The sequence below is a fragment of the Sinocyclocheilus grahami genome, unplaced genomic scaffold, assembly GCF_001515645.1.
Source record: "Sinocyclocheilus grahami isolate Dianchi unplaced genomic scaffold, SAMN03320097.WGS_v1.1 scaffold9.1, whole genome shotgun sequence".
NCBI classification, from domain to species: Eukaryota; Metazoa; Chordata; class Actinopteri; order Cypriniformes; family Cyprinidae; genus Sinocyclocheilus; species Sinocyclocheilus grahami.
The window spans coordinates 2,984,900-3,003,696 of record NW_015505188.1 but is presented as its reverse complement, the minus strand read 5'-3'; the positions used below and the strand labels follow the sequence as shown (position 1 = coordinate 3,003,696).

The 18,797-nt window shown below is 38.7% G+C and overlaps 2 protein-coding genes across 5 annotated transcripts in view; both read left to right on the top strand.

Moving 5' to 3' along the window:
- The window catches only part of LOC107592201 (dual specificity tyrosine-phosphorylation-regulated kinase 1B-like), a 53,008-nt gene extending 41,078 nt beyond the window's left edge, over positions 1–11,930 (top strand). For 2 of the 3 annotated variants that reach the window (XM_016281627.1, XM_016281608.1), the window contains exons 3-11: positions 1,537–1,656; positions 1,781–1,969; positions 2,623–2,770; positions 3,019–3,305; positions 3,719–3,865; positions 4,581–4,742; positions 7,912–8,215; positions 9,196–9,299; positions 9,392–11,930. In XM_016281627.1, coding sequence (XP_016137113.1) covers positions 1,537–1,656; positions 1,781–1,969; positions 2,623–2,770; positions 3,019–3,305; positions 3,719–3,865; positions 4,581–4,742; positions 7,912–8,215; positions 9,196–9,299; positions 9,392–10,138 — 2,208 coding nt within the window. In that variant the 3' untranslated portion in view covers positions 10,139–11,930. The remainder of the gene's footprint in view (positions 1–1,536; positions 1,657–1,780; positions 1,970–2,622; positions 2,771–3,018; positions 3,306–3,718; positions 3,866–4,580; positions 4,743–7,911; positions 8,216–9,195; positions 9,300–9,391) is intronic. The other variant, XM_016281618.1, reaches the window with a different exon arrangement.
- A 2,647-nt stretch (positions 11,931–14,577) lies between these two features.
- Positions 14,578–18,797, top strand: part of LOC107592169 (zona pellucida sperm-binding protein 3-like) — a 7,433-nt gene continuing 3,213 nt past the window's right edge. Inside the window, exon 1 of one of the 2 annotated variants that reach the window (XM_016281581.1) lies at positions 14,578–15,240. In XM_016281581.1, coding sequence (XP_016137067.1) covers positions 14,698–15,240 — 543 coding nt within the window. In that variant the 5' untranslated portion in view covers positions 14,578–14,697. The remainder of the gene's footprint in view (positions 15,241–18,797) is intronic. The other variant, XM_016281574.1, reaches the window with a different exon arrangement.

Here is an 18,797-nt window from a genome sequence, read left to right as displayed (position 1 = left end):
GCACGAATTAATGGAGACCTTGAACAGTGTTTCGTGCCCTCGCATCTCTTCTTCACGCGCTCCACTATTTACCGCCTGTGACTGTCAAAGTATTGCGCTTGCACTCCGTTCGTCTTACTGACACATTTTTTGAGCAGCTGATGTGTGATCTCTCCTTAGTACTCGTGGCCAGTAATGCTAAAGTGAAGTAGTTTTTCAATGGCTCTCGGTCATACCGACGACATCTGAGCAGTCGTAGGTTGCGCATTTATTGCATGGACAGAGCAAAAATGTAAGTGTCTAAAGCATACGCACAGTTCCATTGAATGATAAATGTGTTTTAACAATGTCGTTGAACCGAATGTACGAAGGAAACTGTTAAAATAACCACAGCATTAACAACAACCTTTATCTGATAATCAGATGCATGAAAGTAGCATTCGTTGCTATAGCAAACAGACTTCAGCGTTTTCTTTCATAATCATCATTTGCCGATGGAGAGGAAAAGTTAAATATCTGCAGCTAAGCTGAATAAAAATCAGAATGAAACGGTGAAACGTTAAGACAAAAACACAATAAATGAAATTTATGAATGATGCAGTGCTAATTGACATATCATTTATTACAGTACAGAAATTATAAAGTATTTTCCAAAAGTGGGGTTTTTTTCTCTAACCCATGTTTCTCTAACCATAAAGGCTGATGTGTAATTTGCCCCCTGACTAAGCATTTAAAGAATTTAAGGGAATAAATTAATTTAAATAATTCTGTGAATGCACTTAAAGAATGCAGAATTGAATCGTTATAATAAAATCGAATCGAATTTAATTTGGAAATCGAATCGAATCGTGAATCGAATCGATTCGCTGTCTACCCAAAGATTCACAGCCCTACACTAAACGAATGCATTAAATTAATATCCCTATTTATTAGTTAACATTGCCTATTTATTAAAGGACTTGAATTTGCATTCTTAAGATTTTATAGCCAGAAACATGCTTCCTTGCAATTCAATTCTATAATATAAGCCGTATGCAGTCACATTAATGAAAAATGTTTTTGTGACTTGTTCCTCACCATGTTTTTTTTTTTAAATTGCAGTCGAATAAATAAACACAATTACATGATTTTCCAAAAGTGGGGTTTTTTTCTCTAACCCATGTTTCTCTAACCATAAAGGCTGATGTGTAATTTGCCCCCTGACTAAGCATTTAATTTAGGCCCAAAGATTCACAGCCCTACACTAAACGAATGCATTAAATTAATATCCCTATTTATTAGTTAACATTGCCTATTTATTAAAGGACTTGAATTTGCATTCTTAAGATTTTATAGATTTTCTTATATTCATTTAATTTGTATACATTATTATATATTTTTAGATATTAAATTAATTATTTTCATGTTTTATATATATATATTTTTTTTTTTATATATATATATATATATATATATATATATATATATATATATATTAACCTTATAGTTTTTGTTATGATGCTTCCTTAGTTGCTCCTCCTTTTTTCTTACTGTTGTCTTGGTGTCACTTTTTTCCAGGTGCTGTCAGATATGACCATCCTGCAGAGGAGGATTCCCCCGAGTTTTCGAGATCCCGCCAGCGCCCCGCTACGAAAACTCTCAGTCGATCTCATCAAGACATACAAGCACATCAATGAGGTGAGCCAGCACAGGCCTTTTCATATTTACACTTGCGATAAGACCAATTCATACAAACTCTCCAGTGATCAGCGAAGTAGTAGTAGTAGAGGTGCAAATATTGAGTGTTTTGCTTGCTTTCCAGGTGTATTACACGAAGAAGAAACGGCGAGCCCAGCAGGTTCCCCCCGAGGACTCTAGCACCAAGAAAGAGCGCAAGGTGTACAACGATGGCTACGACGATGACAACTATGACTACATTGTGAAGAACGGGGAGAAGTGGCTGGACCGCTACGAGATCGACTCACTTATTGGCAAGGGCTCCTTCGGACAGGTTAGCACAACTTTGAAGATGGGAGTAGAATTGGCTAAGGGTGCGCGATTTGGTCAGACATCTCATTGCTGCTGCTTAGATATCAAGTCTAAAAGAATACATGCATAAAATCATACTAAAACAATGATGCTCGTGTTTAACAGGGGTTGTGAAAAAATACAAACTAGCAAGTGATGCGTTTTTGTCTCCAAACTAATTTGACCCATAAGTGACCTAAGTGACTCTATTTGGCATTGTATCTGGATTTGACAGCAGATCCAGATCTCCTTTTTTGGTTTTAACTGTGCCATCAGTTACTTTTTAGCAATCACACAGTCAGCTTAAATATGATAATATTGTAATACAATTTTGAAGTATAATTATTATTTTCATTATTTAAATGTTCATTAGAAAAATTAGTAAAATTCATCTCTCAGGACTTTATTTTGGTGGAAACCTAATAAGCAAACCACACTAAAGACTAGAAAGGTCTAATAAATGGCAGAATAAGGATTTGTTATAGAGAATGTGAAGAATTTGAAGGCCTGTGTACAGAAACAGGTGCATTTTTGAAATGTTAAATTGTATACATGAAATATGTAGCTACAGTCATTTACTGTTTTAAAACTACAGCATCTTCCTAGGTGTGAGCTAATTTGCTCCTTTTTGTATAGGTGGTGAAAGCCTATGACCACCACGAGCAGGAGTGGGTGGCCATCAAGATCATCAAGAACAAGAAAGCCTTCCTGAACCAGGCCCAGATTGAGCTGCGGCTTCTTGAGCTCATGAACAAACATGACACTGAGATGAAGTACTACATAGGTAAAAACCAGACACAAGAATACGACAAGCAGCTGTTAGTCTACTTTTAGTCTTCTGTAGTAAAACCCTGACCTAATGGCAAGAGAATTTCCTCCCACCAAAAGCAACAAGTAACAAGACTAAAAGTAGTACATGAGACAATAAATGCTCAAATGCATTAATTTTAGACAAGAGTTCTGTGAAAACTTTGATAAACCTCAAGGCAGCCGCTCTTATACGTCTTTTCTTTCTCGTTTTTGTTTCCTCAGTCCACTTAAAGAGGCACTTCATGTTCCGTAACCACCTGTGCCTGGTGTTTGAGCTTCTCTCTTACAACCTGTACGACCTCCTGCGTAACACCAACTTCCGCGGCGTCTCGCTCAACCTGACGCGCAAGTTCGCTCAGCAGCTGTGCACGGCGCTGCTCTTCCTGGCCACGCCCGAGCTCAGCATCATCCACTGCGACCTCAAGCCTGAGAACATCCTCCTTTGCAATCCCAAGCGCAGTGCCATCAAGATTGTGGACTTTGGCAGTTCCTGCCAGCTAGGACAGAGGGTGAGATGGCGTCTCAGGCTCCGTGGTTTGTTAACGGCAGGCTGATATGCGGTCACGCCCAGTAGTAACTAGTTAACTTGCATTAAATGAAGACATCAAAAATGGCATGCTGTGGTGAACATTTAATGGTTAAATGCATCTGCAAGAGAGAAAAAAGCACAGTGGTCTTAGTTGCTGGGATGTGCATTCAAAGCACATTCTAGAGGACTTTCCCACAGCTGAAATGGATTTTACTGCTTGAGATTCCTAGTGGCAGTGCTGCACCCTTCTTAACTTGTAGATTTTGCTGCCCCCTAGTGGAGAAAAGTGGAAATGTAAATCAATAGTCACTGTGAGGGCTCAGTCTGCTAGTTAGAAACTTGTGCATCCTTTGTTTGTGCATGTCATTCATTACTGGATTCTTTCCCTCTCAGATTTACCAGTACATCCAGAGTCGGTTTTACCGCTCTCCTGAGGTGTTACTGGGCATGCCGTATGACCTGGCTATAGACATGTGGTCCCTGGGCTGTATCCTGGTGGAGATGCACACGGGCGAACCGCTCTTCAGCGGCTCCAATGAGGTACGGCTCGGGGATTAGTCACACAATGACTGTGCAAAGCTTTGTGACGTTGTATGTACGTCTTTCTTTGACGCTCATCCACTTGTAAGAAACACACTTTAGGAAACTTAAACAGGCATACAAACAGGATATGAGTTTTTTTTAGTTCCCAGACTTATCAGCATTTAAATATTATAAATATTTAAAGAATTATAATTATTTTAAAGACATTACCAGATGAATATTAGTTACAGAATTACAGAAAAATGCAATGTGACAACCAAACACATTTGTCTGATGCACATGTATACAAAGCAACAAATAAAAAAGTGCAGACTCTGAACCAGTGTTGTTATTATTAACTAAAACTATGACTGTTTTTGGTAATTAAACTGAAATAAAATATAAATAATAGATGAAAAAAATGAAATAAGTTCAAGTAGAATAATTGCTAAAACTAAAATAAATTCAAGCTAAATAGAAATAGAAAAAACTAAACTGAAAATATAAAAATAAATGCTAATTCAAAATATTAATAAATACTTGAATAGTATATAAATGATAAAATAACACTGGTCTGAACACAAGATCCTGTGTACACGCCCTTTAGTCACCTCAAGTAATAAATTGATCTGTCATATGTATAATAGTTAATGAAGCAGCCGTATGCTTGCTATGTCAGTTGCAACACAGTCTGTTTGGATCTTTAGCTGACAATATACTCTATCTTTTTCAGGTGGACCAGATGAATAAAATAGTAGAGGTGCTGGGGGTCCCGCCCAACCATATGCTGGATCAGGCCCCTAAAGCACGCAAGTACTTTGACAAGCTGTCTGACGGCCTGTGGACCGTCAAGAAGAACAAGGACATTAAGAAGGTACTTTATCCTTCGGCCTCTGTGAGTAAAACTCTGCTTCTACTTAACCTTTGCCCTCCTCCCAAAGACCCCCCTCCCTCACCGTCATCTGCTCCACACCAGCGCTCACCTTATTCTCAGGGAGAGGGGAAGAGAGAAAACTGGGGCTAAAATGGAGGAGGGTGGAGAAAAAGGTTGGGGATGGAATTGAAGCAAGGCTAATGTGTGCTAGTGAACCTCCTCCTCTCTCCGCTGATCCGCCTCTGCTTACAGAAGCACAAGGTCAATCAAAACCCCAACCTACAGCATCTGTTCTCCTCATCATTGCCATCATCACAATCATTTTCACAACCTCACCTGCTCCGCACCGACGCTCACCTTATCCTCAGGGAGAGGGGAAGAGAGAAAAGTTGGGCTAGGAGAGGGTGGAGATAAAGGTTGGGGATGAAATTGAAGCAATGCTAATGTGTGCTAGTGAACCTCCTCCTCTCTCCGCTGATCCGCCTCTGCTTACAGAAGCACAAGGTCAATCAAAACCCCAACCTACAGCATCTGTTCTCCTCATCATTGCCATCATCACAATCATTTTCACAACCATCCTCATTCTGTCTTTAAGATGTCAGTTAGGAACAGGCATTTTTGTAGTGCTTACAGTACAATATATATCAAGAGTCTTAATGTAAATGGCCAAAAATATGTGGAAACCCATTCTTAAATATTATGTGCAACAGCATATAATGACATACTAGAGGACTGGATCACCTAGTGGTTTTGAAGCACATATGTGACCCTGGACCACAAAACCAGTCTTAAGTCGCTTGGGTATATTTTAGCAATAGCCAAAGAAAACATTGTATGGGTCAAAATTATCGATTTTTCTTTTATGCAAAAAATCATTAGGATATTAAGTAAAGATCATGTTCCATGAAGATATTTTGTAAATTTCCTACCGTAAATATATCAAAACTTAATTTTTGATTAGCAAATATGCATTGCTAAGAACTTCATTTGGACAACTTTAAAGGCGATTTTCTCAGTATTTAGATTTTTTTGCACCCTCAGATTCCAGATTTTCAAATAGTTGTATCTCAGCCAAATATTGTCCTATCCTAACAAACCATACATCAATGGAAAGCTCCGTTTTGAAAAATTGACCCTTATGACTGGTTTTGTGTTTATGTGGTTTGGGTGTCCAGATACTTTTGGTCGTACACTTTCATTTAAAAGTTTGGGGTCATTATTAAAAAAAACTTAAATAATGCACTAAAGTGAGAGTGATAGTACAAAAGATTTCAATTTCAACAGTGCTGTTTTATTGAGCTTTTTATTCATCAGAGAATCCTGGGGGAAAAAATTAAGTTTCCACAAAAATATTAAACGGCACAACTATTTTCAACATTGACATTACAAGCATTTCTTGAGCACCAAATGATTTCTGAAGGATCGTGTGACACTGAAGACTGGAGTAATGGCTGCAGGAATAAGTACAATTTTTAGATATATTAAAATAGAAAACAGTTATTTTATATAGTAATAATATTTCACAATATTGGTGATTTTACTGTATTTCTTTCAAAAAATGTCTTACTGACTCAAACGATTGAACAAAAGTGTGAATAAAATAGTAAGTCTTTACAATAAAGTCCCATTTGTTAATACAAATTTGTTAATGCATTAGCTAGGGTAATCTAATAATACCTTCTTTTTTTTTCATTTGTTAATCTGTTAATATTAATAAAAATAGTCCACTCATGTCAGTTCATAATGCATTAACTCTTGGAACCTTAAATATCAATGTAAAGATTTAAAATATAGATGCAGTGTTGCATTGGTAGAGCCCTACCTGAGCAGCTCTCAGTCTAGCCAGTGACACGCATTGGGTCACAGGTTAAGTGAGTGCAGCCAGTAGCTAGAATGACCCTGTTTCCAGTGAAGATAAGGGAAAGTAGCATCGGGTTAAGACTGTAGAAAGTATGTGTGTGTGTGCACATATGTGGCCGCAGATTAAGATGCAAAGGTGATAGCAGGTGGAGGGTAAAAGTCTGGATGAGGTCCTAATACACTTTGTTTTACAGGATTAATGTCTGGCACTTACTGCCAACTCATCCAGAGACTCACCTTAAATGCTCCAGCACGCATTTTGTGCTTCCCTGTGTACAATAGAGAAAGAGGTTTAAACACTTGAAAGCTTTGAACTCTTTTACAGTGGAGGTGTTGGTATATTTTAGCCTTTTTATACTATTTATGGACCATGATACAGTGTAAAATGCCACAAATTAGGGTCAGAGTCAAAGGGTCTGTACAGGGCTCAACAATAAGGTTTTTTTTCTTTTACCGAGTTTCTTCACCTGACCTGCTAACAATCTCATTGGCTCCAGCACAAACATTTTGTGTCAAAATATGTTTATATTAGTATTTCAGGAGCAAAACGAAAGTAAGTTGTACATTTTTATTTTGCCGTATGTAAAATAATTACGATCATAAATGTATGATTGTGTGTAGTTCTTTCAACTGAAGTAATTTTAAAAAGTCTCATTGTTGAACCCTGTATGACACTGAGAGCTCCTATGCAACAATCATCATCATTCCCACAAAACCACAAACATATCTCACTTTCAACCCCCCCCCTGCCCACCTTCATTCAGTAATGATTTCTGAAGCTGATTAGTTTCCTATTAAAGTCAACATGAAATCAAATTCACAATACACATTTGTGCTCAGTCCATTAATGCACAGTGAGGAAAAATGTTTGTTTTCCTAATTTCAGCAATGTTTTAAGCTGCAGTTGTAGGTACTGCTACAACTTCCTTCTAGCTAACATAAAAATCTAATGCTGGTTAATGCTTCATTTTGGTATGTAATGTTCATAAAAAAAAAAAATCTGGAACACACTTTTCATGTTCTAGTCACTTTTCTAGTGGATGAAAATCAAGTTGCACACTATTTTTACCAATAAATATTCTGTTTCACTCAGAAGTGGGTTGCAGATGCCATTTCACGTTGACTTTATAGTATTTCAGTAATAATATTAGTAGATTTATATATCTATTAATCATTAAATTGGTCATTACCAATGTAATATGTTTCTAGACTGGTAGTTCATCATCCTTTGTCCTTAAATGTTTAAAAATGATGACATTTGATCTGCACTAAATGCTACACATTTGTGCCTCATTCTCTTCCCTTCCTCTGTGTTGATTTGTCCCTCCAGGAATATAAACCACCTGCCACGCGGCGACTGCACGAGATCCTGGGGGTGGAGACGGGAGGTCCAGGGGGGAGGCGAGCTGGAGAACAGGGTCACGCGCCCTGCGACTACCTGAAGTTCAAGGACCTGATCCTGCGCATGCTGGACTACGATCCCAAAACGCGCATCACGCCCTTTTACGCTCTGCAGCACAACTTCTTCAAGAAGACGACGGATGAGGGCACCAACACCAGCAGCTCCACCTCCACCAGCCCTGCCATGGACCACAGCCACTCCACCTCCACCACAAGCTCCATCTCCAGCTCTGGTAAGTGTGTGTAATGCAGCGGTCACACTAGACTTTGAGCACGCAAACTTTCTACAAACGCTGCAACGGTCATAATATGGCGTCACACTCTGCGTCATCTTTTGTAAAAACATATAATAGGGGTGTTAACAATAAATTGTCACAATATATCACAATACAAAAACGCAACAATATGTATTGTGGATAGCGACAATATTTATTGTGTATCGTTCACCCAGAATCAAAATGTTTAGAAATATTTCAGATATGGTAATGGCACATCAAATATCGTAATCTCAGAAGGTCACACATTGGAGCTTCCTTGTTTAATAATTATTATTACAAAATTACAAATTAAATGCATCATTTGCAATTTTTTAAATGTATGTCTAATACTTTGTCAGAATCATGAATTTTCTGTGCACGGGGAAAAGGACCATTCATGTTCAGTTCCTGATATAATTACAAATTTAGCATTTTTATAAACCATAATTTTTGTTAACTGTTGTATATATGTATATATAATGTATATATACCATATATGTTGGAAGTAATACATTTTTTAAGCAAACATTTTAACTCTTAATTAAAAATTAGTTTTTTTTCATTTGTTCAAAGTATCTTTAGATCAGTATTGTGTATCAAACCGAATCTTGACATGAGTGTATCATTACACTCCTAATACATCCAAAATGTAAAAAAAAATGGATTCTATTCCAGTTTGCTGCAAGTCTGCAGATTTAAAGTTAGCGTTCGTTAAATTCAGCTAAGAGGTCTATTGCTCACACGACTTTATGTGATACAAATTCGCCAAACTTGAACTTTGGAACACAAATTCATATGAGCTTGCATTTCCTGTCTTTTGTATACGCATACATATGAATAGAAGTCAATAGAACGAAAAGTGTAGTGTGATCACCCCTTAAACCTGTTACTTGGGGATAGTTAAACAAGAAAAAGACTCGTTTTACATCAGCTCTTTGTCCTTGCTCCCAATCCAGGTGGATCTAGCGGTTCTTCCAATGACAACCGAAATTACCGGTACAGCAACCGGTACTACAACAGCGCAGTCACTCACACCGACTACGAGATGCAGAGCCCACAAGTAAGTGATCGTTGTACCGTGCCACACAGCTCCTCGGTAACATACCGAAACGACTCGTGTTGATCCCCTTTGGTCGCCTCTTCTCCCTCCAGGCTCCGTCTCAACAGCAGTTGCGCATATGGCCAGGAGGGGACAGCAGCATGGGTCAGCTGTCCAACAGCGGCAGTGGCAGCGACTCCTCCTACCCGCAGCTGCTGTTGCACAAACCGGCGGCCACGCAGCACTCGCGCCACTTCCTGGGCAACATAGGGGGCATGATGGAGCCGCACCATCCCCACCCCATCTACGGCAGCCACCACAGCAATGGCAGACAGCTCCGGCAGCAGCAGCAGCAGAACCAGCCGCAGGGCCAGGCCTCGCAGGGCCAGCAGGGCCAGGCGCTGATGCCCGTCTCCTCCCCGCAGATGCAGGACAGCATCGAGCTCAGCCTCACCCACCACCACCACCTGGGTCAGTCTTCCATCATGCAGCCGCCCCCGTCGAGCTTGGACTCCAGTCAGTACGGATCCTCCAACCTCCACCTGGGCCTCTCTGCCTTTCGGACTAGGACAGTCATGGCCCCCCAGCAGCCCCCTTCCGCTTCCCAGCAACAGTTGCCCCAGGCCCCAGCCTCCCAGGACAGCATGGTCGCTGCCTCCGGTTTGGGATACATCCCTCCGTGCTACGCCGGCAGCAACAACAATAACAACCCACCGCAGGGAAGCGTCGGAGTGGGGGGGATGCTCACCGGGGGGCCTCCGCCCAGAGGAGCTGGGGGGCGGCCGGACTCCGAGGAGTCCGCCATGATGGCAGTGTGCGGCAGCGGGAGTGGGAGCGGTCAGAGTGCAGCCAACTCTTGATAAATCTTGAACAAATTCCAAAAGCCATACGAAAATTTTAACGACAACATAACAGTGACAAAAGCGCCACACGTACACACACAAACGACACATAGTAAGCATACAACATACACGTATACACCACACGTAACAGAATCGCATAGACAAACTTGTGAAATATCAGAAAGTCGGTTTAATTTTTTTTTGTTTTGGTTTTGCATGGGGAGAAGGTCAAGGGAGGGATTTGAAACTATTTTTATCGTTTTTTTTCTTTGTTTGTTTTTCCTTAATCGAAGGAGAAGAGCGGCAGGCGAAGAAGTCGCAACAGAAGGTTTTCAGAACGTTTGTTTTTACCATTCTTATATTATTTGATTTTATGTGATTTCAGGACAGGTTTGCAGCGAGAGATTTTTATTTGGCGTTTTTTGGGGTGAGGAGAGTTTTGGGTTGAAAAAAAAATTGAATGTTTTTGTCAAGACGACAGCAGCGAGAGAGAGTAGCTTGTTTTTTTTGTTTGTTTTTTTTTCCTGAGGATTTGCCGTAATTGTACATTTTTTTTATTTATTAAGAATCACTACATGAGTAGAGACGGGAGAGGGGTTAGAAAGAGATCTAAATTGGGAGGTGGGTATTTTTTTAGGTTTATTTATTCAATGTTTTATTTATACAGTTGGGGGGGTTTTTTTGGTCAGACAGATGATACTTATGCATAGAAAACAACAAGCAAACAAACTGGGTTTGAGGTTTTTTGTTTTCTTTCTTGGCTTCATTTTGTTGTTTTTGGTTGCTTTTTTCTAGTTAAGCATAACCCACACGCATATAAACACTCTCAAACACACACACACACACACTCACAAATTTTTGTTACTTTTTTTTAAAGTTTCCAGTCTTTATCTCGCTTGACAACACTGGCTTATATATCTCAAACTATGAAACAAGTCCTACGTATGAAATAAAGCAAATGACAGAAACTGTTTTTAGTCGCCACACAGTGAGAAACACCAACTAACAACTAGAGGAGGAGGCTGAACCATGAGCCGCTTTCACGAGGAGAGGGGGAACGTAACTCGACTTCACATAAAGGAGGAAGTGATACAGGAAAGTCTTGAAAAACATCAAAACATTTTGCCAGAAGGAAAACCAAAATGCTTCCCTGTTGTTCGTATCAAAAAAATAGTCTGCCTTCTTCTTCTTCTTCTTCTTCTTCACCATCTCACTAGACTCTCTCACCCCTCTCTCTTACTTTGGTTTCTGTCTCTTTCTCTCTTTTTTCTAACCATCTTTGTTTTGGACAGAAAACTATGGAAGCGTTAACACATTTGTATTAACTCTGGATATGCTAAGCCAAATCTTGCTGTAGCTCTCTCTCTCTCTCTCTCTCTCTCTCTTTATTTTCATACTTACCCCATGTTTCTGTTGGAAGGAAGAGTCTGGGGTGAGATTTAGCAGGAGGGCGGAATACTTCGGTATGAAGGGACACTGTCATGCCCTCCTGACTGCAGCCCCTCCCACTCTGACTTCATTTCCTGCCTCTCATTTTGCTTTCTCTCCCATCTTTATTCTCCCCCTCCTCCCCTTCCTCCTTCACAACACTCTGTGAGTGCTGTTTGCCATCAAGTCAAAAAAGTGAACTACTTCTCTCTCGGCTGCTATCTCCACTCTCAACCATGTTCGGATTGCTGCTAAAGAAAACAGACAGATAAATAAATAAATGAATAAATAAATAAATAAAAAATGAGAACTTTTTAACCCTCCTGCTTCAGAAAAATGAAAAATAAACCACTGCATCTCATGTATTTATTACTATTTAACATAATTAGACAAATCTGTTTTCTGCTGTTTTTTTGTTTGCTTTCTTTCTTGGTACAGGTTAAAGCTTGACATTTATATTATGTAACGGAAACATGGTATTAAACAAGTGCCTCGATTTATTGGTCAGCCACTGGACGGAATTGAACGGAGGAGGATTATATGAGTTTGATCAAGGTTTATTATATGTATAGCTAAAATTCAAGCCTCATGCAACTGTGTAGAAATCCATGACAATTCAAACATCATGTGAGAATTTCATATTGGACGCGAGCTTCATTCAGTATGACTGATCAATACCACATATTTAATTAACTGATGACATCTTCATCCATTGTAATCTGTGTACATAGCATCCATGCATCATCCAGTTAACGTTAAAGCAATGTTAGGGGGAAATGTCATTTTCAAGGTTAATTCCAATGACTGGGATTCAAACCTGCGACCTTTGAGGCGTCAGGACCTGCAAACTACCTTACTCTGCTCAGATCAGTGATGATGACTGCTGTCCTTTATGTTCTTAATAACCAGTTAAAACTTGTAATTGGCCTCACTGGCTTCTTTACTTTGTCATTTTTTTCAACACCATCCTTCATGATAACATAATGTCTGAAGTATTATGATATCATCAGTTTTGGTTTCTCTATTAAAGAGAGAGTTGCCTCTGTAGGTCCTCCAATCTTGTTATGTTTAGCAGACGTTGGTCACCATATAAATGTCACACTCACCATGCACTGTCAGAAACGTGTCTGAGCACTGATAAACTTTGAAAATGCAGATGTTTCCGAGCTGCTTATAACACAAATACTGATTTTTGTGTCTATTCAGTCATTGAAGAGTATTGGAAATATATCTATCTATATAGAAATGGAGGGGTTGCGGGGGACAGTATCCGGAACAAATTTTTGCTCTTGTCACCTCTCAATAAATCTTGAAAACCCTCACACAAACCAATAACTCTGTTGTAGTGGAGGAGCATCTTAAGGGATGTTTTTCACTGTTTTAATTGTAATATTCACAAGATCAGCTAGAATTTTTTTTTTACTTCCATTCCATAGGGAACACTAATACAGATGTTATTGAGAACTTCCTACTGGTTTGGTTCATGTATTAAGCTATAATAGCTTACAGTCACAAGCTGGCTGATGCCATTTTTAATTGCTGTACTGCAAGTCAGAAGGTGCACCTGAAATGTGTATTGCTGGCCTTTTATGAAGCACTTGAAGGAATTAGACTTACGTTGAAGTAGACAAGTGCAAGAATCATTGTGTAAGGATAAAAAACTGGCGTGTAGTTTAAGTTTGTCAGTCAAAAAGTGCTATTTAACATTGCATTCGTCTTTTCTACCGAAACAATCGTTTCCACACTGCTGTTGAAAATCTCAAATGTGCATGCTACTAACTAAACAAGTTACAAAACACATTTTGTGTTGAATCTTTAAAAAAAAATTGCAAACTTTAATGCAAGAACGCGATAACTATCTCGCAAAAATTCGAGAACATACTGGTCATTAGTGTTGGGTCGTTCTTGAACGATTCGTTCATTTTGAACGAATCTTTAATGTGACTCGGGAAGAACGAGTCGTCTCGGGGAGTGATTCGTTCAGCCGCGCATGCGCAACCTCCTATAGGTTCTGTACTGGAATCAGTCAAGTAGTTCACCTGGTTCGAGCCTTCGGGTTTTTCGAGTCGTTCATTCATCACGTCAGCCCAAACCCGAAGACTTGTCAGATAAGAGCTGAGGTGAGCTAATCAGACTGAAGACCCAGGTAAACAATGAATTAATCTTTTCTGTTTCTTATAGCAGTTTTGTATTGTTTGTAGTGTGATCAACGTTTGCGTAAGTAGTAGACGTATTAGGGAAGTAACACGTAACATTTGAATTATATTTTGCTCAAATTAACGAAATGACTCGAAAATAGATTCGTTCATTTTGCTGAACGAGAGTCCAAAGGTCCGAGTCGGTAAAATGATCCGAACTTCCCCTCACTAGAACATACTGGTCATTGACAACGTTCCGATTCGGTAATAAATGATTCACTTGAGTCGGATCTTTTTAATAAATGGTTCGACGATTTCAGTGATTCGGACCGAGCGGTTCTCGAATCACAGACACAACAATTAACTGTACATTTCAAACATGTCCGATTCGTAATGAGCAAAAACTGATGTGTGAGTTTTTAGGAGCGTACCGAGGACCAGGTAATAATCAAATGGCAAAAAATGTAACAAATAAAGTTTTATCAACCCGTGTACTAAGAACTAAACTCGTTTTAAATAAGCTAGAATAGAAAAGATAGGCCTATACATCAGCCAAAATATGTAAATGAATTTCAGTATTGTTTAGGCTAATGAAAATCCAAATTATATTTAGGCTATTTATGAGCTAAATCATAGCCGGTGCATGTCATTTTTATTTTAGTATTATTTTAATCATGTGTAAAGACTTTTTCGATAAAACAACATAAGTCTTACATTTCATATTATTATATTTAATTATAATTTTAAAAATTCAAAAACACTTTTGTGACATTTTGTTTTGAGAAGGACGAGGCGGAATTACGTGATGACGTGATGACGTGTTTTATTGTATTTTTTGTTTGTTTGTTTAACCGGTTGATTGAAATAAACCAATCGAAAGAGCTGGTTGTCATCACTAAACGAGTAGTGAGCTAATTAGTGGTCGTCGCGTCATCAGTCAACAGGTGGCTGCAGGGCGTGCCTCAAGTTCTCATTTAATTCCCGTGTCACATTTACGACTTAATACTAATCATGGAGCGCATACGTTTGTATTTTTGTTGTTCTTTGTACTTTCTTGGCATACTGCACATTGCCAAAGTGTACACTTGCGGGACAGTGGGTCATCTAGAATATAGCAGTGTCGTCCATGACATGCAGCCCGTGCCAGGCGCGGCCAGGCCGTGTAGGGCTGCAGGAGACAGTGAGTTTATGAAAAACCCTCCGGTTATGCGACCATATCGCGTTTTCCCAATGTTCCAACATGTTCCAGTTCCCCTCGTTGACATGGAGCTGCTCAGACCTGTCTCCGGGAGAAGACCCTTACCAGATCGTTTGTCTAGTCTTCTAATTCCTCAAATGAGCCCTCAGCGCATCCAAGTGTCTCCAGTGGATAATGGTCACGGTGTGGAGGTGTGGTGTGGTTACAGTAAGATCTCAGTACGCATAAATAAGAACCTGATGGGCTTGAGAAGTTCTCCGTCTTCGTTTCACCTGGGAACATGTCCTGTCTCTCGCTCAGACGAGAACTTCATGTATTTTCATTACGACCTCGATGACTGCGATAGCTCTTTAACGGTAAGTATGTAAGATAGACCCTTAGATCTTGAATGTGTATAAGATAAGATCAATCTTGAATGTGCATGTTATCGATTTATAAAATATACACTGTAATATAAACCCCCATTTATACTGCAAAAAAGAATCATTACATTTGTGCGAAATCTTATATTTAGTTGGGACTAACTTTTTTTAACCCATGCACTATTAGAATAAACGCACAGAAAATCATAGCACTGTCAGTTATTTAAAATGGTCAGTACAATATTTTTGATTAATCACATTTGTGACCACTGTTTAGAAGGCAGAGTGAAATCATAATGTCAAATTCTGTAAATTTAAACTTTTATTTTTTGATTTTTATACCATGTTATCTTCTAAATTTTATGCAGCCCGTCTAGCACCTTTTTTATGGCCCCCCAGACATTTATGCTGTAAATTTGTTAACCCTGTAAAGCTTAACGTGAAATGTCATAATCTTTTTTTTTTTTTTTTTAAGTGCATATGTGTTTTTTGAATACCATATTCACTACATCAGGGCCCGTATTCATAAAACGTCTTAAGGCTAAAATAACTCATAACTCGCCGATTTAGGAGAAAATCTTAAAAATAATGGGCGTGTCAGTCCTAAATTTAGGACTCCTAAATTGTTGCTCTGAGTATTTCACAGAGCGTTTTAGCTCTAAAACTAGCTCCTACATCTGTGAAACGTTAGGAGTAGTGAAGAGGACTCCTAAATCACTAAGATCAAATCTGAACTATCCTAAAATGGCTAAAAGAGAGTGAAACTTTTAAATGAACCAATTCAAATAGAAAACAAATATTCTCAGATTATGTTAATCTGTATGAAACATGCATACTGCGAGATGACTAGTCGGTGTTGCCGACTTCATCTCTTAAACCGAAAACAGAAAGCACTATAACAAGTTATTAAAACGTTAATGCAGGGTACTTGCTGTTTTTCCCTAACACATTCATAATTATATTTGCCGGTGCGCTGTGGCAAGCCTTTTTTTGCGTGCGCATGAGCATTTATTAGGCTATGTATTAAAGGCTCATTATTATGATTTATATGGTTTATTAATAAAAGTGCGACTAATAGTCGACTAATGCTTAAAATGAACGACTACTAGTCAACCAGAAAACTCTTTAGTCGAGGGCAGCCCTAATGGATATTGACTAATTGTTTATGAGAAGCTTACATATAGGAGGCTGACAATTAGTTGAATATATAGCCTAGTTGTTTAATTAGTGACACTTAGCCTGTGCATTTTAAAATCTTTATTTGAATGTGGCAATTAACATTTTTATTTTAAAACCTTTAATTGAATATGGCAAATAACATTGCGCTCTACAATATTTCTATGATTAAATCTCTGACAGAGACTATCAGCCAATCATCCATAGCATCTAGGTCAACCCCGTCCTTACTCTTAGCTTAAGACTTCTCTCTATTCCTTAGTAAAAATTTGTCTCAGCAGCTTTGGGAATAGGTTTTAAGAGAAAACTCTTAGCTAAAAACTTTTATTGCTATTTAGGAGAACTCTTAGTGGTAAGATAAAATGTTTTGTGAATACGGGCCCAGGCTTTTATGGCTCACACTTGAGGAAAAACTAGCTCAGTTTTATTTAGAGGCCCAAACTGAGCAAAAATATGCAATAGCAAGAGTGCTTAAATAGCAGACTACTTAAATAAAATGCATAGGCCTATAAATAGTTGTCACTCTATATCTCCTAGTAATATGTACTAAGATGGTATTTAAATCCTCAGTAATATAATCAAAGCTCTGTAGTTTTTATTGTGAGGGGCAAAACATGCAGTGTAATGTAATGTAATGCAATACAATATACAAATAAATGTAATTAGCTGAATATATAGCCTAGTTGTTTAATTAGTGACACTTAGCCTGTGCATTTTAAAATCTTTAATTGAATATGGCAAATAACATTGCGCTCTACAATATTTCTATGATTAAATCTCTGACAGAGACTATCAGCCAATCATCCATAGCATCTAGGTCAACCCCGTCCTTACTCTTAGCTTAAGACTTCTCTCTATTCCTTAGTAAAAATTTGTCTCCGCAGCTTTGGGAATAGGTTTTAAGAGAAAACTCTTAGCTAAAAACTTTTATTGCTATTTAGGAGAACTCTTAGTGGTAAGATAAAATGTTTTGTGAATACGGGCCCAGGCTTTTATGGCTCACACTTGAGGAAAAACTAGCTCAGTTTTATTTAGAGGCCCAAACTGAGCAAAAATATGCAATAGCAAGAGTGCTTAAATAGCAGACTACTTAAATAAAATGCATAGGCCTATAAATAGTTGTCACTCTATATCTCCTAGTAATATGTACTAAGATGGTATTTAAATCCTCAGTAATATAATCAAAGCTCTGTAGTTTTTATTGTGAGGGGCAAAACATGCAGTGTAATGTAATGTAATGCAATACAATATACAAATAAATGTTCCCCAATGTGTCTCATCTGATCGCATTTTAACACGATTTTTCTAAAAATTATGTATTGATAATCAAGTAAACTTAAGTTGCTTGTTCGTCTTTAAATATTACTAACAATATAAAAGATTATTTTAAAATTACTTTTTAAAAATAAGTAAAGATCTCTCCGCAGAAAGACAATTGTACCATGACCTGAAGGTAAGGTGGACCAGGGGCGTAGGAGGTGGGCCAGGGGCGTAGAGCAGCGGACAGGCCTGACGGGCACAGGCCCGCCCACTCTGATGACAGGAAGAAATAGAATATTATACAAGAGAAATATTAAGGGAGTAAATTAAAACATTTAGCTACTGTATATACCATTATCAGCATATGAAGTAGATTTGTCTCATCGTCTCTGAGAAAATCTGCGCTTTTAATGCAGTGTCAGATGCCGAAAGGGCTGTCAGTTTTAACTTTCACTTTCTAGTGAATCGACTGAGATTAAGAGGTTCACCGCGTAACTCTTGCGCAAAGTTTACACGTTGCTTGTGTGATATCCATTGGCTCGCCTTCCTGGTTTAAAACAAATATTTACAATATTGGACATAACCAGCCCCCTCCCGACCCCCACCGTTGAGTTTGCGGTTGGGGGCCGCGGATTTGTGCTATGCCACTGGACTCCGTCCGTTAGTTAGCCTAGTGCCCGCTCACTTTTGCCTAGGCCCGCCCAAAAATAAAATTCTGGCTACGCCACTGAGGTGGAAGTTTTTAGAATTATACAAAAATACCTTTTACTTGATAAAGTATAAATTATGAATCACACAACAGAAGGCATGTAGTAGATTGTGTAGACCAGGTTTATCAGCAAAGAGGCCTTAGAATGTCAAGTCAAGTCTGCTTTATTGTCAATTCTTCCACATGTACAGCACATACACACAGAGAATTGAAATTGCGTTACTCTCAGACCCTTGGTGCATACAGATAACATTAACAGTAGAACATAAATACAGATATACAGACGTACATGCCCAGGAATGTTGTCAGGACCCGGAGCTTTGCGTGTGTTGATCCTGCTGAGGGATCTCCTCCTCTCCTGTTGTAAGCTCCTCTCTGGGTGGTGTAAACAAAGTCTAGAATGTTG